General features: G+C 43.9%; 1 protein-coding gene across 1 annotated transcript in view; it reads left to right on the forward strand.

Annotated features, from left to right (window-relative positions):
• SKIC8 (SKI8 subunit of superkiller complex) overlaps positions 1 to 18,446 on the forward strand; it is a 48,439-nt gene extending 29,993 nt beyond the window's left edge. Inside the window, exons 7-11 of the mRNA XM_069758379.1 lie at positions 1,496 to 1,589; positions 7,649 to 7,742; positions 15,727 to 15,819; positions 15,916 to 15,994; positions 18,081 to 18,446. Coding sequence (XP_069614480.1) covers positions 1,496 to 1,589; positions 7,649 to 7,742; positions 15,727 to 15,819; positions 15,916 to 15,994; positions 18,081 to 18,170 — 450 coding nt within the window. The 3' untranslated portion in view covers positions 18,171 to 18,446. The remainder of the gene's footprint in view (positions 1 to 1,495; positions 1,590 to 7,648; positions 7,743 to 15,726; positions 15,820 to 15,915; positions 15,995 to 18,080) is intronic.
• The last annotated feature ends 234 nt before the right edge of the window (positions 18,447 to 18,680 follow it).

Genomic DNA, 18,680 nt, shown 5'->3' on the forward strand with positions numbered 1-18,680 from the left:
TTGGGGTATTTCTCTGAGGTAAGTCAGGCTTGTATTTCTATCTTCAGGCTAGTCAGCTCCTCAGGCAGTGTCGAGTTGCATAGGTAGTGATAGGCGCAATCCACTGCTGCTTATAGTTGTGTGAGGATAGATCAGGTACTGCAGTCTACAGAGATTCCACGTCTCAGAGCTCGTCCTATTGTTTTTGGTTATTGCTAGATCTCTGTATGTGCGCTGATTACTGCACGCTGTGTTGCCTGATTGCCAGCCATAACAGGTGTCCTTTGACAGCTCTTTGGTCTTCACCATAGTGGAGTTTGGAGTCAGACTGTTTGGGGGTGTGCACAGGTGTCTTTTTATACTGATAACAAGTTTAAACAGGTGCCATTACTACAGGTAATGAGTGGAGGAAAGAGGAGACTCTTAAAGAAGAAGTTACAGGTCTGTGAGAGCCAGAAATCTTGATTGTTTGTTTCTGACCAAATACTTATTTTCCACCATAATATGCAAAAAAAATGATAAAAAAACAGACAATGTGATTTTCTGGATTTTTTTTTCTCAGTTTGTCTCCCATAGTTGAGGTCTACCTATGATGTAAATTACAGACGCCTCTCATCTTTTTAAGTGGTGGAACTTGCACTATTGCTGACTGACTAAATACTTTTTTGCCCCACTGTATCTTTGCTGAATTGACAGCTGAGCAGGAGAAGCCAGAAAGTGATCCAACACTTCAGAAGAAACATTGACAACTGGCAAGGACTAATGAATCCTGCACACCTAAATATCCCAGTCAGAACTGCAATCAGCAGATACACCTGGCCAGGACTGCGACTCAGAGACAACTGCATTCCCACCTACTACCACTGGAGGGAACCCAAGAGCAGAATTCACAACATATTTTATGTCCATGTTTGAACCCTAAATAAGAATTATCCTATTGCATTCCATAGACAGTATAGATGTGCTCTTTCAGGTTGACGTTTTCTGTTTATTATTTATTTCTTATTTTTATTTTTTTAGTCTTGCTAGGTTCATTGATGCTTCTTGAGCTAGATACCAAATTCTATTGGATTGATTATACATTTTGTCGCACCATATAGGTTTATATGATCTTGTTGAACAATTTATCTTGTTATCTACACAGATGGTTGGACCTAGGTGACATAATATGTCATGGGTGACAATGTCCTTTCTATTATGATGTATTCTTATGTTTATTTATGTGAATTACAGAAAGACAAATGTTTCTTGAAAAAGGCTAATATGCCGAAACGTTGAAAATACAATATGTCTGTCACAGAATCTGCAGAATTTTTTCTTGTGGAAACCCACCATCTTGTTTTTCTTGGAATAAAACAATATAAACTATTACAGCAACTTTAGTGTGCCGGAGTTTACTTAGTTCTTTTCTTTAGACTGTCGGCCTAGTGTTGTTTGCCTGCTATTATATTGATCACTCCTCCCTCCCCCCCCCCCCCCCCCCTTTTTTTTTCTTTTTTTCTTTTCCTAACTACAGAGCCCAGACGGAAAGTATTTGGCTAGCGGTGCCATAGACGGCATTATCAATATCTTTGATATTGCCACAGGGAAACTTCTCCACACGTTGGAAGGTAAGATGGTCTTTCTGCAGTTTGAATCAAGGAAATATTAAACAAAGGAGAAAACCTCCCCCCAATAATTGCTCCCATAACAGCTCGCCAAATCTCCTTGTCTGTTAAAAATATTTTGTCTGGCGCTGATATTAAAAAACGAAAACATCTGTCACAGGAGATTTATGAGCCCCCTTTCCATGATCGTGTGTTTGGCCTTAAGACAACTGACTGCAGCAGGAGCCTCCCCCCTCTTCTTTGTCTGCTGCAGGATGGTGATATTTGGAAGCTGTGTCCCCTCGGCCTTTTGCCAGCAGGAAATTAACCCTTGCATTTTCTGAAGGATTTTTGCAACCCATTTGTTTGTTTCAGGATCTTGCTGCCGACTAGCAGTGTGGACTAGTTTATCTCCTGTTTACTGTGATTTTTAGGTTTGGTATTCTTTTCTCCAACTCCACTTACCTGCTTAGATTAGTTTCGATCTACAGTTACTGCCACACAATGTAGTTTTTTGGGGGGTGGGGTTTTGCACCCATGTTCATATGCCACGTAACTAAAGGAAAATACGATTAAGTGCTTAAGTGGCCTAACTGTATCTCAAAAGGGTGGTCCGAAGGCAGTCCTTTTCCTCCTGCCAATCTATTTAATGCCATAATATAAGCTATTTTCTAATATACTTGCTTTAAAATTTCCCTGACTACACTAACTTTTTGTATTATTATTTTTATTTATTTTTTTAAATTTCCTGTCTATTTGTTTGAGAGCGCCTGGGACATCCTAGTGTACTCAAATGTAGCATCATCACAGTGGGAGGCAGAGGCTGTGGCCACTTTCACAGCCCCTGTCCCCTCCCTGAAAAGAAGCTTCATCAGTGATGCCCATTTCAGGGGCGGTGCTGTCCTTCCTGTGTCCCGTCTCCTGTGTGCTGTCCCCTGTTCATAGCGTCTGCTCAGTTGTCACTGCTTCTGCCTCCTCCCTGAAAAAATGCATCATTTGTGACTCATTTTAGAGACTGTTTCCTGTGCGCCGTCCCCTGTTCACAGCGTCTGCTCTATTGTCTGCTTAGATAAATAGTAATAAGCTGGCAATAGTAATAGGGGTGTCAATACCCATCGGAGACCAGTGACTTCATCTGTCGGAGTGGCGCTGGTCTCCTTCATGCCTTTTATTCTGACACCGCTCTGCTGCCGGCTTATTACTGTTCATCGAGGATGACCACAGAGCAGACACTGCGCACAGGGGACAGCGCAGGCACAAGCACAGCCCTTGAAACGAGCGTCACTGATGAAGCTTCTTTTCAGGGAAGAGACAGGCTGTGACAGTGACCGCAGACTCTTCCCCTGATCTGATGATGCTTCGTTTGAGTATCTCCGCATGCACTGGTAGCTCTAAAACTAATCGCCCTCAGACAGGAAGTAAAAAAAAATATTATACTAAACAGTGTAGTTAGGGAATTTTTAAAACCAAATATATCAGAAAATAGATAAGGAGTTAGGAGGAATATAATTTTTGCCTTTGGAACAACCCTTTTAATAATGCCACATAGAAGCTCATTTGACCGGTCGGCTGTCTGACTCAGTAGTCCCTAAAGGTCCAGATTGAGAATGACCTGTTATCACCCAGCTCATTTACAGCTCTTGAATGGAGCCCCCTACCCTTTCATCAAACTTTGTATTACTCTTTCCTAGTGCCCATTCTATCATCCTCTGAAGAAATTACAGGAAAACTGTAAACAGTCAGAACCATCCCCCACCAGCCCTTTTATTAGGTAGATCAGGCAAAATGTAATCATGTTTGACAACTTTATTCCTTTTTCACAACTACTGCAACACAACCTTTTATTTCCCCCCTGTACAGCTAATGTAAGGCCGGATTCAGACATCCGTGGTTCATAGTCCGATTATGGACTGCAATGCACAGACCGGCTGTGAGACTCCTCACCCGAGTTCGTCTGCATCATTTGTGTATATCAATGGCTGACGAGTTTGGGTCAGAAAACCCAAGGTCAGTCCATGCAAAACGGACCCCGAAACACAGATGTGCGAGTCAGATCTAAAGTCAGATCTAAGGCTATATGCACGCGTTTAGGATTCGTGTGCGGATTTTTCCGCACAGTTTTTGCAAAATCCGCAGGTAACGCACACTGCGTTTTACCTGCGGATTTCCTGCGGTTTTTGTGCGGATTCCACCTGCGGATTCCTATTATGGAGCAGGTGTAAACCGCTGCGGAAAATACAACGCAGCTTGGTATTTTCCGCAACATGTGCACTGCGGATTTGGTTTTCCATAGGTTTATATGGTACTGTAAACTGCATGGAAAACAGCTGCGGATCCGCAGCCAAATGCACAACGTGTGCACTTAGCCTAAAATTTTCCATTTGCTCTTTACTCCCTCAGGGAATTAAAGGCCGGCGTCACACTCAGCGTATGCAAATACGGTCCGTATATTACGGCCGTAATACGATGAAAAGTCCCGAAAATAGTGGTGCGTAGCTCCTCCGTAGGCAGGGTGTGTCACCGTTTTTTGCGCATGGCATCCTCCGTATGTAATCCGTATGGCAGCCGTACTGCGTGTTTTTATCACAGGCTTGCCAAACCGACATACGCCTATACAAGGGATCCATGCATTAAAAAAAAAAATAAAAACATATATATACTGTGTGTGTGTGTGTATATATATATGTGTATATGTGTATATATATATATATATATATATATATATATATATATATATATATATATATATATATATATATATATATATATATATATATATATAATGTGTATATATATTATTCCTTCATACAGCGCGATATAGCAAAAAGCCGGTAATTCAATTACCGGCTTTTGCTTTCTCCTTCCTAAAACCCGACATGATATGAGACCTGGTTTACATACAGTAAACCATCTCATATCACCATTTTTTTTGCATATTCCACACTACTAATGTTAGTAGTGTGTATCTGCAAAAAGCCTGGGAGCTTTCTAGGTAAGTTCCCACGATCTATGAACAGCCAGCAGAGGGCGCCTCACCGCAAATGAAGCTAAATATAGATCATTGACCTATATTTAGCTTCATTCCCCGGGGTTTTGCAGCAAGGAGCAGCCTGCATTAGCGGAACTCCTTGCTGCAAAATGTTTTAACCCCTTCAGAAGGATTTACATCGTTGGACTTTACAGATCTGCGGAAGGTAAGTATATTGTTGGTTTATTATGTTTTTTCTTTTACAGAACGAGGGTCTTCAGTGATTGGATTGGGCGTTAAATAAAATATTACAACAACCTTTGTTTTTATTTCATTAAAATAATTTTTAATAATGTGTGTTTTTTTTAACCCTTTACTAGTATTGGATTAATAATGGATAGGTGTCATAATTGACGCCTCTCCATTATTAATTAGGCTTAATGTCACCTTACAATAGCAAGGTGGCATTAACCCTTCATTACCCCATATCCCACCGCTACACGGGAATGGGAAGAGAGTGGCCAAGTGCCAGAATGGGCGCATCTTCCAGATGTGCCTTTTCTGGGGTGGCTGGGGGCAGGTGTTTTTAGCCAGGGGGGGGGCAATAACCGTGGACCCTCTCCAGGCTATTAATATCTGCCCTCAGTCACTGGCTTTACTACTCTGGCGGAGAAAATTGCGCGGGAGCCCACGCCAATTTTTTCCGCCATTTAACCCTTTATTTTAAGAGCTAGAACGGCCAAATTTTGCAGATACACACTACTAACAGTAGTGTGGAATATGCAAAAAAAATGGTGATATGAGATGGTTTACTGTATGTAAACCAGGTCTCATATCATGTCGGGTTTTAGGAAGGAGAAAGCAAAAGCTGGTAATTGAATTACCGGCTTTTTGCTATATCGCGGCTGTATGAAGTAAGAATATATATGCATATATGTGTCTTACTGACATATATATATATATATATATATATATATATATATATATATATATATATATATATATATATATATATATATATATATATATATATATATATATATATATATATATATATATATACACACATACCTATTCTATGTGTACACATTTATTCTACCTATTCTACTGTAAGCTGTCAGTGTGATTTTACTGTACACCGCACTGAATTGCCGGCTTTTCTCTCTAACACCGCTGCGTATTTCTCGCAAGTCACACTGCTGGTCCGTGTGTAATCCGTATTTTTGGGGCTTCTATAGACTTTCATTGGCGTTTTATTTGTGCAATACGGTGACAAACGCAGCATGCTGCGATTTTCTACGGCCGTAGAAAGCCGTATAATACTGATCAGTAAAATACGGCAGATAGGATCAGGGGCATAGAGAATAATTGTGCCGTATTTTTTGCGAGTTTTACGGACGTAGTTTCTGCGCTCTTACGTCCGTAAAACTCGCAAGTGTGACGCCGGCCAAAGGGAACCCGTCACCCCGTTTTTTCAGATTGAGATATAAATACTGTTAAATAGGGCCTGCGCTGTGCGTTACTATAGTGTATGTAGTGTACCCTGATTCCCCACCTATGCTGAGAAATACATTACCAAAGTCGCCGTTTTCACCTGTCAATCAGGCTGGTCTGGTCAGGTGGGCGTGGTGACATCGCTCTTTTCTTCCCCAGCTTTCCGTTGGTGGCGTAGTGGTGTGCGCATGTCCAAGTTCCGAATTCCCTGCGCGCACGTGAAGAAACAGCGCGCGATCTGCGCTGTTATCCCTTTCATCGGTGTGGGCGGCCATCTTCCTGGGGCCGCGCGTGCGCAGATGGAGTGCTCTGCTGCACGGGGCTTCAGGAAAATGGCCGCGGGATGCCGCGCGTGCGCAGAAGAGATCGCGGCGGCCATTTTCCCAAAGCCGAGATGCAAACTCGGCTTTGGGAAAATGGCCGCCGCGACCTCTTGTGCGCACGCGCGGCATCCCGCGGCCATTTTCCTGAAGCCCCGTGCAGCAGAGCACTCCATCTGCGCACGCGCGGCCCCAGGAAGATGGCCGCCCCCACCGATGAAAGGGGGTGATAGCGCAGATCGCGCGCTGCTTGTTCACGTGCCCACAGTGGATTAGTCACTTCAACATGCGCACACCACTACGCCACCAACGTAAAGCTGAGGAAGAAACAGCGCTGTGAACACGCCCACTCGACCTGACCAGCCTGATTGACAGGCGAAAACGGCGACTTTGGTAATGTATTTCTCAGCATAGGTGGGGAATCAGGGTACACTACATATACTATAGTAACGCACAGCGCAGGCCCTATTTAACAGTATTTATAGCTCAATCTGAAAAAACGGGGTGACAGGTTCCCTTTAAGGTCACTAAAAGCAAGGGACGCGCTTAGTAACCCGATGTTTACCCTGGTTACCAGCGTAAAAGTAAAAAAAAAAAACACTACATACTTACCTTCCGCTGTCTGTCCCCGGCGCTGTGCTTTCCTGCACTGACTGTGAGCACAGCGGCCGGAAAGCAGAGCGGTGACGTCACCGCTCTGCTTTCCGGCCGCTGTGCTTACACAGGGCAGAGAAGCACAGCGCCGGGGACAGACAGCGGAAGGTAAGTATGTAGTGTTTGTTTTTTGTTTTTTTTTTACTTTTACGCTGGTAACCAGGGTAAACATTGGGTTACTAAGCGCGGCCCTGCGCTTAGTAACCCGATGTTTACCCTGGTTACCAGCGAAGACATCGCTGAAACGGTGTCACACACGCCGATTCAGCGATGTCAGCGGGAGTCCAGCGACGAAATAAAGTTCTGGCCTTCTAGCCCCGACCAACGACATCACAGCAGGATCCTGATCGCTGCTGTGTGTCAAACTGAACGATATCGCTATCCAGGACGCTGCAACGTCACAGATCGCTAGCGATATCGTTTAGTGTGAAGGTACCTTAACAAATTAAAAGTTATCTCTACCTCATCATTCCAAAAAACAAAGTTTCACAATACAGAGGCTTCAATGAGCCCTGGTCTTTAAAAGATTAATCAAAATTATGACAATTATTTTTTTCCCTGATGATAAATCTTTGTTTTTATAGTTTTCTCTTAAAAAAAATGTGCAGCATGGGATTACCTTTTTATTTTAATTTCCCCCTCATCAGGTCATGCTATGCCTATCAGATCCCTTACTTTCTCTCCGGATTCTCAGCTGCTAGTTACAGGATCAGATGATGGATATATCAAGATCTATGATGTGTGAGTTGCTGCCTCTTATAGCTGGAAGGTTTTCTTTTATAACTTATTGCCATTCCTTTTGTTTGTATCATCTTGTCAATGATCATTATAATTGTTAGTCTCTTTGTAGCTTCATGTTTGGAGATGCTTTAAAGAATCGATGATGAAATTGCATCTACTATATAATTGTCTAAGGGTCACTTCCGTCCTTCTGTCTGTCTGTCTGTCACGGATATTCATTGGTCGCGGCCTCTGTCTGTCCTGGAAATCCAAGTCGCTGATTGGTTGCGGCAAAACAGCCACAACCAATCAGCGACTGGCACAGTCCGGAAGAAAATGGCCGCTCCTTACTACCCGCAGTCAGTGGCCGGCGCCCGCATACTCCTCACCGCTCACACAGGGTTAATGCCGGCGGTAACGGACCGCGTTATGCCGTGGGTAATGCACTCCGTTACCGCCGCTATTAACCCTGTGTGTCCCCAACTTTTACTATTGATGCTGCCTATGCGGCATCAATAGTAAAAAAAGTAATGTTAACCCCTTCCCGACCCATGACGCCACGTAGGCGTCATGAAAGTCGGTGCCATTCCGACCCATGACGCCTATGCGGCGTCATGGAAAGATCGCGTCCCTGCAGATCGGGTGAAAGGGTTAACTCCCATTTCACCCGATCTGCAGGGACAGGGGGAGTGGTAGTTTAGCCCAGGGGGGGTGGCTTCACCCCCTCGTGGCTACGATCGCTCTGATTGGCTGTTGAAAGTGAAACTGCCAATCAGAGCGATTTGTAATATTTCACCCATTATAACGGGTGAAATATTACAATCCAGCCATGGCCGATGCTGCAATATCATCGGCCATGGCTGGAAATACTAGTGTGCCCCCACCCCACCCCTCCGATCGCCCCCCCACCCCCCCGATCTGGCCGGTACACTGCTCCGGCTCCCCTCCGTCCAGTGCTCCGCTCCCCCCCGTGCTCGTGCCCGCTCCCCCCGTGCTCCAATCACCCCCCCGTGCTCCAATCACCCCCCCTGCACTCCGATCCACCCCCCCCCGTGCTCCGTTCCACCCCCCCGTGCTCCATTCCAGCCCCCCGTGCACCGTTCCACGCCCCCCGCGCTCCGTTCCACCCCTCCCGCGCTCCGATTCCCCCCCCCGTGCTCCGATCCCCCCCCCCCCCGTGGTCCCCCCCCACCCTATCATACTTACCGATCCAGCGGTGGTCCCGTCCGTCTTCTCCCGGGCGCCGCCATCTTCCAAAATGGCGGGCGCATGCGCAGTGCGCCCGCCGAATCTGCCGGCCGGCAGATTCGTTCCAAAGTGCATTTTGATCACTGAGATATAATCTATCTCAGTGATCAAAATAAAAAAAATAATAAATGACCCCCCCCCCCCCCTTTGTCACCCCCATAGGTAGGGACAATAAAAAAATAAAGAAATTTTTTTTTTTCCACTGTTAGAATAGGGTTAGGGTTAGGGGTAGGGTTAGGGGTAGGGTTAGGGTTAGGGTTAGGGGTAGGGTTAGGGGTAGGGTTAGGGGTAGGGCTAGGGGTAGGGTTAGGGGTAGGGTTAGGGTTAGGGCTAGGGTTAGGGTTAGGAATGTGCACACGTATTCTGGTCCTCTGCGGATTTTTCCGCTGCGGATTTGATAAATCCGCAGTGCTAAACCGCTGCGGATTTATGGCGGATTTACCGCGTTTTTTTCTGCGCATTTCACTGCGGTTTTACAATTGCGATTTTCTATTGGAGCAGTTGTAAAACCGCTGCAGAATCCGCACAAAGAAGTGACATGCTGCGGAATGTAAACCGCTGCGTTTCCGTGCAGTTTTTCCGCAGCATGTGTACAGCGATTTTTGTTTCCCATAGGTTTACATTGAACTGTAAACTCATGGGAAACTGCTGCGGATCCGCAGCGTTTTCTGCAGCGTGTGCACATACCTTTAGAATTAGGCTATGTGCACACGGTGCGGATTTGGCTGCGGATTCGCAGCAGTGTTCCATCAGGTTTACAGTACCATGTAAACATATGAAAAACCAAATCCGCTGTGCCCATGGTGCGGAAAATACCGCGCGGGAACGCTGCGTTGTATTTTCCGCAGCATGTCAATTCTTTGTGCGGATTCCGCAGCGTTTTACACCTGTTCCTCAATAGGAATCCGCAGGTGAAATCCGCACAAAAAACACTGGAAATCCACGGAAAATCCGCAGGTAAAACACAGTGCCCTTTACCCGCAGATTTTTCAAAAATGGTGCAGAAATATCTCACACGAATCCGCAACGTGGGCACATAGCCTTAGGGTTAGGGTTGGAATTAGGGTTGTGGTTAGGGTTAGGCGTGTGTTGGGGTTAGTGTTGTGGTTAGGGGTGTGTTGGGGTTAGGGTTGTGATTAGGATTATGGCTACAGTTGGGATTAGGGTTAGGGGTGTGTTGGGGTTAGTGTTGGAGGTAGAATTGAGGGGTTACCACTGTTTAGGCACATCAGGGGTCTCCAAACGCAACATGGCGCCACCATTGATTCCAGCCAATCTCGTATTCAAAAAGTCAAATGGTGCTCCCTCACTTCCGAGCCCTGACGTGTGCCCAAACAGTGGTTTACCCCCACATATGGGGTACCAGCATACTCAGGACAAACTGCGCAACAATTTCTGGGGTCCAATTTCTCCTGTTACCCTTGTGAATCTAAAAAAATGCTTGCTAAAACATAATTTTTGAGGAAAGAAAAATGATTTTTTATTTTCACGGCTCTGCGTTGTAAACGTCTGTGAAGCACTTGGGGGTTCAAAGTGCTCACCACATATCTAGATAAGTTCCTTGGGGGGTCTAGTTTCTAAAATGGGGTCACTTGTGGGGGGTTTCTACTGTTTAGGCACACCAGGGGCTCTGCAAACGCAACGTGACACCCGCAGACCATTCCATCAAAGTCTGCATTTCAAAAGTCACTACTTCCCTTCTGAGCCCCGACGTGTGCCCAAACAGTGGTTTACCCCCACATATGGGGTATCAGCGTACTCAGGAGAAACTGGACAACAACTTTTGGGGTCCAATTTCTCCTGTAACCCTTGGGAAAATAAAAAATTCTGGGCTAAATAATTATTTTTGAGGAAAGAAAACGTATTTATTATTTTCACGGCTCTGCATTATAAACTTCTATGAAGCACTTGGGGGTTCAAAGTGCTCACCACACATCTAGATAAGTTCCTTTCAGGGTCTAGTTTCCAAAATGGGGTCACTTGTGGGGGGTTTCTACTGTTTAGGCACATCAGGGGCTCTGCAAACGCAACGTGACGCCCACAGAGCATTCCATCAAAGTCTGCATTTCAAAACGTCACTACTTCAATTCCAAGCCCCGGCATGTGCCCAAACAGTAGTTTACCCCCACATATGGGGTATCACCGTACTCAGGAGAAACTGAACAACAAATATTGGGGTCAAATTTCTCCTGTTACCCTTGGGAAAATTAAAAAATTCTGGGCTAAATAATTATTTTTGAGGAAAGAAAACGTATTTATTATTTTCACGGCTCTGCATTATAAACTTCTATGAAGCACTTGGGGGTTCAAAGTGCTCACCACACATCTAGATAAGTTCCTTTGGGGGTCTAGTTTCCAAAATGGGGTCACTTGTGGGGGGTTTCTACTGTTTAGCCACATCAGGGGCTCTGCAAATGCAACGTGACGCCCACAGAGCATTCCATCAAAGTCTGCATTTCAAAACGTCACTACTTCACTTCCGAGCCCCGGCATGTGCCCAAACAGTGATTTACCCCCACATATGGGGTATCAGCGTACTCAGGAGAAACTGGACAACAACTTTTGGGGTCAAATTTCTCCTGTTACCCTTGGGAACATAAAAAATTGCAGGCTAAATAATCATTTTTGAGAAAATAATTTTTTTTTTTATTTTCATGGCTCTGCGTTATAAACTTCTGTGAAGCACTTGGGGGTTCAAAGTCCTCACCACACATCTAGATTAGTTCCTTTGGGGGTCTAGTTTCTAAAATGGTGTCATTTCTGGGGGATCTCCAATGTTTAGGCACACAGGGGCTCTCCAAACGTGACATGGTGTCCGCTAATGATTGGAGCTAATTTTCCATTTAAAAAGCCAAATGGCGTGCCATCCCTTCCGAGCCCTGCCGTGCGCCCAAACAGTGGTTTACCCCCACATATGGGGTATCAGCGTACTCAGGACAAACTGGACAACAATATTTGGGGTCCAATTTCTCCTATTATCCTTGGCAAAATAGGAAATTCCAGGCTAAAAAATCATTTTTGAGGAAAGAAAAATTATTTTTTATTTTCATGGCTCTGCGTTATAAACTTCTGTGAAGCACCTGGGGGTTTAAAGTGCTCAATATGCATCTAGATAAGTTCCTTGGGGGGTCTAGTTTCCAAAATGGGGTCACTTGTGGGGGAGCTCCAATGTTTAGGCACACAGGGGCTCTCCAAACGCGACATGGTGTCCGCTAACAATTGGAGCTAATTTTCCATTCAAAAAGTCAAATGGCGCGCCTTCTCTTCCGAGCCCTGCCGAGTGCCCAAACAGTGGTTTACCCCCACATATGAGGTATCGGCGTACTCGGGAGAAATTGCCCAACAAATTTTATGATCCATTTTATCCTACTGCCCATGTGAAAATGAGAAAATTGAGGCGAAAAGAATTTTTTTGTGAAAAAAAATTACTTTTTCATTTTTACAGATCAATTTGTGAAGCACCTGAGGGTTTAAAGTGCTCACTAGGCATCTAAATTAGTTCCTTGGGGGGTCTAGTTTCCAAAATGGGGTCACTTGTGGGGGAGCGCCAATGTTTAGGCACACAGGAGCTATCCAAACGCGACATGGTGTCCGCTAACGATGGAAATAATTTTTCATTCAAAAAGTCAAATGGCGCTCCTTCCCTTCCGAGCCTTACCATGTGCCCAAACAGTGGTTTACCTCCACATGTGAGGTATTGGTGTACTCAGGAGAAATTTCCCAACACATTTTAGGATCCATTTTATCCTGTTGCCCATGTGAAAATGAAAAAATTGAGGCGAAAAGAATTTTTTTGTGAAAAAAAAGTACTTTTTCATTTTTACGGATCAATTTGTGAAGCACCTGGGGGTTCAAAGTGCTCACTATGCATCTAGATAAGTTCCTTGGGGCGTCTAGTTTCCAAAATGGGGTCACTTGTGGGGGAGCTCCAATTTTTAGGCACACGGGGGCTCTCCAAACGTGACATGGTGTCCGCTAAAGAGTGGAGCCAATTTTTGATTCAAAAAGTCAAATGGCGCTCCTTCCCTTCCAAGCCCTGCCGTGCGCCCAAACAGTGGTTTACCCCCACATATGTGGTATCAGCGTACTCAGGACAAATTGGACAACAACGTTCGTGGTTCAGTTTCTCCTTTTACCATTGGGAAAATAAAAAAATTGTTGCTAAAAGATAATTTTTGTGACTAAAAAGTTAAATGTTCATTTTTTCCTTCCATGTTGCTTCTGCTGCTGTGAAGCACCTGAAGGGTTAATAAACTTCTTGAATGTGGTTTTGAGTACCTTGAGGGGTGCAGTTTTTAGAATGGTGTCACTTTTGGGTATTTTCAGCCATATAGACCCCTCAAACTGACTTCAAATGTGAGGTGGTCCCTAAAAAAAATGGTTTTGTAAATTTCGTTGTAAAAATGACAAATCGCTGGTCGAATTTTAACCCTTATAACTTCCTAACAAAAAAAAATTTTGTTTCCAAAATTGTGCTGATGTAAAGTAAACATGTGGGAAATGTTATTTATTAACTATTTTGTGTCACATATCTCTCTGGTTTAACAGAATAAAAATTCAAAATGTGAAAATTGCGAAATTTTCAAAATTTTTGCCAAATTTCCGTGTTTATCACAAATAAATGCAGAATTTATTGACCTAAATTTACCACTAACATGAAGCCCAATATGTCACGAAAAAACAATCTCAGAACCGCTAGGATCCGTTGAAGCGTTCCTGAGTTATTACCTCATAAAGGGACACTGGTCAGAATTGCAAAAAACGGCAAGGTCTTTAAGGTCAAAATAGGCTGGGTCTTGAAGGGGTTAAAAATAATAAAAAAAACAAAAAACCTGCTATACTCACCCTTCGTTGTCCGCTGAGCCGCTCGCGCCTGCCGCCATCTTCCGTTCCCATCGATGCATTGCGAAATTACCCAGAAGACTTAACGGTCTCGCGAGACCGCTAAGTCATCTGGGTAATTTCGCAATGCATCCTGTGAACCGAAGATGGCGGCAGCCGTGCGCCTATCGCCGGAGCTCTGCTGGATCCCAGGAGGTGAGTATAGAACTATTTTTTTTTTTTATTTTAATTATTTTTTTTTAACAGGGATATGGTGCCCACACTGCTGTATACTACGTGGGCTGTGTTAGATACCACGTGGCTGCTATATACTACATAGGCAGTGTTATATACTATGTGGGCAGTGTTATATACTATGTGGGCAGTGTTATATACTATGTGGGCAGTGTTATATACTATGTGGGCAGTGTTATATACTATGTGGGCAGTGTTATATACTATGTGGGCAGTGTTATATACTATGTGGGCAGTGTTATATACTATGTGGGCAGTGTTATATACTATGTGGGCAGTGTTATATACTATGTGGGCAGTGTTATATACTATGTGGGCAGTGTTATATACTATGTGGGCAGTGTTATATACTATGTGGGCAGTGTTATATACTATGTGGGCAGTGTTATATACTATGTGGGCAGTGTTATATACTATGTGGGCAGTGTTATATACTATGTGGGCAGTGTTATATACTATGTGGGCAGTGTTATATACTATGTGGGCAGTGTTATATACTATGTGGGCAGTGTTATATACTATGTGGGCAGTGTTATATACTACGTGGCTGTGCTGTATACTACGTGACTGGGCAATATACTACGTGACTGGGCAATATACTACGTGGCTGGGCAATATACTACTTGGCTCTGCTGTATAATAAGTGGCTGGGCAATATACTATGTGGCTCTGTGCTGTATACTATGTAACTCTGTGCTGTATAATACATGGCTGGGCAATATACTACGTGGCTGGGCAATATACAACGTGGCTCTGTGCTGTATACTACGTGACTGGGCAATATACTACGTCGCTGGGCAATATAGTACGTTGCTGGGCCGTGGCTGGGCAATATACTACGTGGCTGGGCAATATGCTACGTGGCTGGGCAATATGCTACGTGGCTGGGCAATATGCTACGTGGCTGGGCAATATGCTACGTGGCTGGGCAATATGCTACGTGGCTGGGCAATATGCTACGTGGCTGGGCAATATGCTACGTGATTGGTCAATATACTACGTGGCTGGGCAATATACTACGTGATTGGTCAATATACTACATGGACATGCATATTCTAGAATACCCGATGCGTTAGAATCGGGCCACCATCTAGTAACTAATAATTTCATTATGAATTAGCTTTAATACTTGCTTATCTGAGAGCTATGAACAATTATCAGCTAATTTTAACGATCAAGATTGCATACATGGAATCTAAACAACTTAAATGGAGTTTTATGCCGTGCAATCCGAGCACATCATGATGTAGGGGCAGACAGCCTGATGTTAGCAATGTGTCACCTACTCGGCTACTTGGAGCAGGTTTGATAGAATCCCTGTTTTTTATCTGCTGGACCAGTAGCCGTAGCCAGAATGCTGAGCTGTGTATAACTATGCCCACACCTTTGATTGACAGCTTCCTGTGTACACTGTACATTGTCAACAAGCTGCCAATCAGTGGTGGGGGCGGGGTTACGTAGATAAGCTGGGCTGTCTTACATGCCACACCTAGTCCTGTAGTGATAATTTTCTTCTGATAAAACATTGGTTGTATGGAAACTAGAGTAAGCTGCTGAGCAATCAGCCGCTATGTAACTAGTATAAACCTGCTGACACATTCCCTTTAATAGGTTGGAATCGTAGGTAAGGCAGAATAAATGAATGTAAGCCGATGCATTATATTTGTATTTCTTGTGGTAGGCAACACGCCAGTTTGGCCGGAACGCTCAGTGGACACGGCTCCTGGGTGCTGAATGTGGCTTTCTCTCCTGATGACGCTCACTTTGTCTCTAGGTAGGACGCATTGGTGACATGTCTCTGTATACAGCACATATCTGTTAGAGATCTGTGGCTGATGGGAAATATTATACATCTATCATCTCTTTTTAGCTCATCTGATAAAAGTGTAAAGGTCTGGGACGTTGCCAGCAGAACATGTGTACATACTTTCTTTGATCACCAAGAACAGGTAACACAAAGTAGATCTTTTTATTTTCATACTACTTCACACTGTGTTCATTGTCGTTTGTTTCTCACTTGTATTGAGCGAGACCAAACTCATCTAGTTTGTATCTGGCCGCATGTATGCAAATCGCATATTTGCCGTATGCGCGACCACACGGCCTTGCTGCAGACGACAGAATCCTGACAGTGTGCAATGCACGCTATAATGATTCAGAAGGCTTTATATAATGACTGCAGATTTATAGCAAAACACCAGACAACTCCTTTAAGGGCCGGAATAAAACATTAAAGTAAATTACTGAGACATGAATGACGTATCACAAGTATATGCAATAAAAGTATGATTGGAGCTTTTCCACTTCTAGGACTCTCACAATTTAGGAGAATGGAGGTTGCACTCCAGAAAGTAAGGGTCTGTGCATACCAGCAGTTTTCTCCATTTTAGTTAATGTGAGTTGCTAAATGGCCTACTCCTATAAAATACAATGAAGAGGCCCGTATTCATCACTACGGCTACGTCCTCTCCTTTCTGAGGAAGTCTCATACATGGCTCAAGAGGATGCTTCTCTGCAAATATGAGGATTGCAGAGATGGTAACAGTGCATCATTAGTATTCACAGCCCCAGCTTTCGCAGTATGCACCACTTCTCTCTTGTCTAGGAGAAAAGGAGGGCAGCCTACAGCTAAGCATGATTGTCACCAGAGGTGGGGGGGCTCCACACATGTCAATGAGGAGTGCATGTGGCCCCCAGACCTCAGATTCCTGACACCTGAGATACGATGTCTTGTAGTCAGCTGAAACTTCTGATTTCAGCAGCGTCTATCAAACATCAGATGTGTATGAGCAGCCTTCAGCCCCCCTACCCTTCCCCATTCAGATGATGTTGGGAGATATAAAGACGAGGCAATTTAAATTAAAATCCTGATACTTTTCTCCTACTCTTGTGGGAAATATCCTGTTGTCGGAGATGTCTGGCATCAACTTTATACCATTTCTCCATTGAAAAGACATGAATACGCAACGAGGTGACTGTTCTTGTGGCGTTGGGAGAGGTGGCTGACAGATATCTTAGGTGTATGGGCATGATAAGGCATTAATACAGATGTTATATGTAATAATTACTGTTAAACTGGAAAGCGCTGAGGAATATGTTGGCACTATATAAAGATTATTATTATTAATGGAACTGTGTGCATTGAAGGTGGCCATGCCTGTTAGACAAGTGTCGACCAAATCCGATTATTTCAGCAGGATAGACCAATCTTTAGTTTCTAGAGTCCTCTCCCCAATGGAATATACAGAACATGCCCAATTGTTTGCTGTCTAGGAAGCTGAACCTTTACCAGACAAATCTGGCTGTGGCTTATACCCCTCTCCACATTAGGAATAATACAATTATAATTGTCTAATTGTGCATATGTATGAGGGGTTAGAAGACCCTGGTGGACCTATCTAGGCTTGAACAAGATTGATCTAGCTACAGATCGTTCATCCATCAAGTCACCGTGGCTTGAGATCAAGCCAAAGGCTGTTAATAAAAAAAAAAAAAAAAGGGGTTAGGAGTAGTGGTCCGCTGACAGCTGCCTGGGGTGTATGGCCACGTTAAGGTTTTACTTAGTGAGCAGGGTTAGACTCTAATCAGTAACACGGTCACTGAAATCTTTATTATGTGCACATTGTTGGGGCCGCACCGCTCTTAGGGGCTACAGTTATTTTGCAAAGTAAATTTCAATAAAGAGCAATTATTTGTGTTAACACCAACCCAATGGCCCAAAGTGGTAAACTTCCATCAGTAGTGTCGCCCAGCTATGCACATTACAAGGGGGTCCATTCTGAAGATTACTCATTCATTTAGTGGAAAGTGTACGATAACAGATGCTGTAGACACGAGTGTGAGCAGATACCGATAATTATAGGTGTCTATAAAAGACTGGAACAGTGGCCATTAACAATCATTTACTAGTCTTTATATTCTTTAAAAAAAAAATCTTTTACTATAGACGAATGGTTTTTGCAAAAAAACCAAAACGTAATTCTTTCAGTACCTGGTAGTTATTTACCAAACATGACTCCTGTGTTTTCCTCTTAGGTTTGGGGTGTGCAGTACAATAGAAATGGATCGAAAATTGTGTCTGCAGGAGACGACCAGGAAATTCATGTTTATGACTGTCCTATTTAAGACCTCTGAGCTTTGCCTCGTCGGGGGATGATCGGGCAGCGATCTGTCATTCCAGCCTGTCTGATCCTAATATAAACTGTCATCTGACCATCATTATCCCGGACCTGTGTGTGCTACTATAAATGACGGAGCATATTTCTATGGAGGAAATATGACCCTGCATTACGTCAACCCAACCAAAACAGAAATGGCTTTTGGAAATAACTGTCTGTTTTATTTTTATATTATTTTCCCCTTTTTTGGCAGTGCAAGTATGATTAAATTTTTAATATGTAACCATTTTAATAGTGTGCACTTCTTGTGATCTGCAGTTTGCTAATGACCGTATTTCCTTTTCATTTTTACTCAAGCGCAATCCTAAACTAATCTAGGATGTGTTGTATGGCAGAAGGGTGACACGCACGCACGCACGCACACACGCGCACACACACACACACCTCCGAAACCTCCTGCTATGTGTAAGCACACTGGGGTATGAATTACTCACAATCTCGCAGCAATAGGGATTAT

The sequence above is a fragment of the Ranitomeya imitator genome, chromosome 3 (assembly GCF_032444005.1).
Source record: "Ranitomeya imitator isolate aRanImi1 chromosome 3, aRanImi1.pri, whole genome shotgun sequence".
Lineage (NCBI taxonomy): Eukaryota > Metazoa > Chordata > Amphibia > Anura > Dendrobatidae > Ranitomeya > Ranitomeya imitator.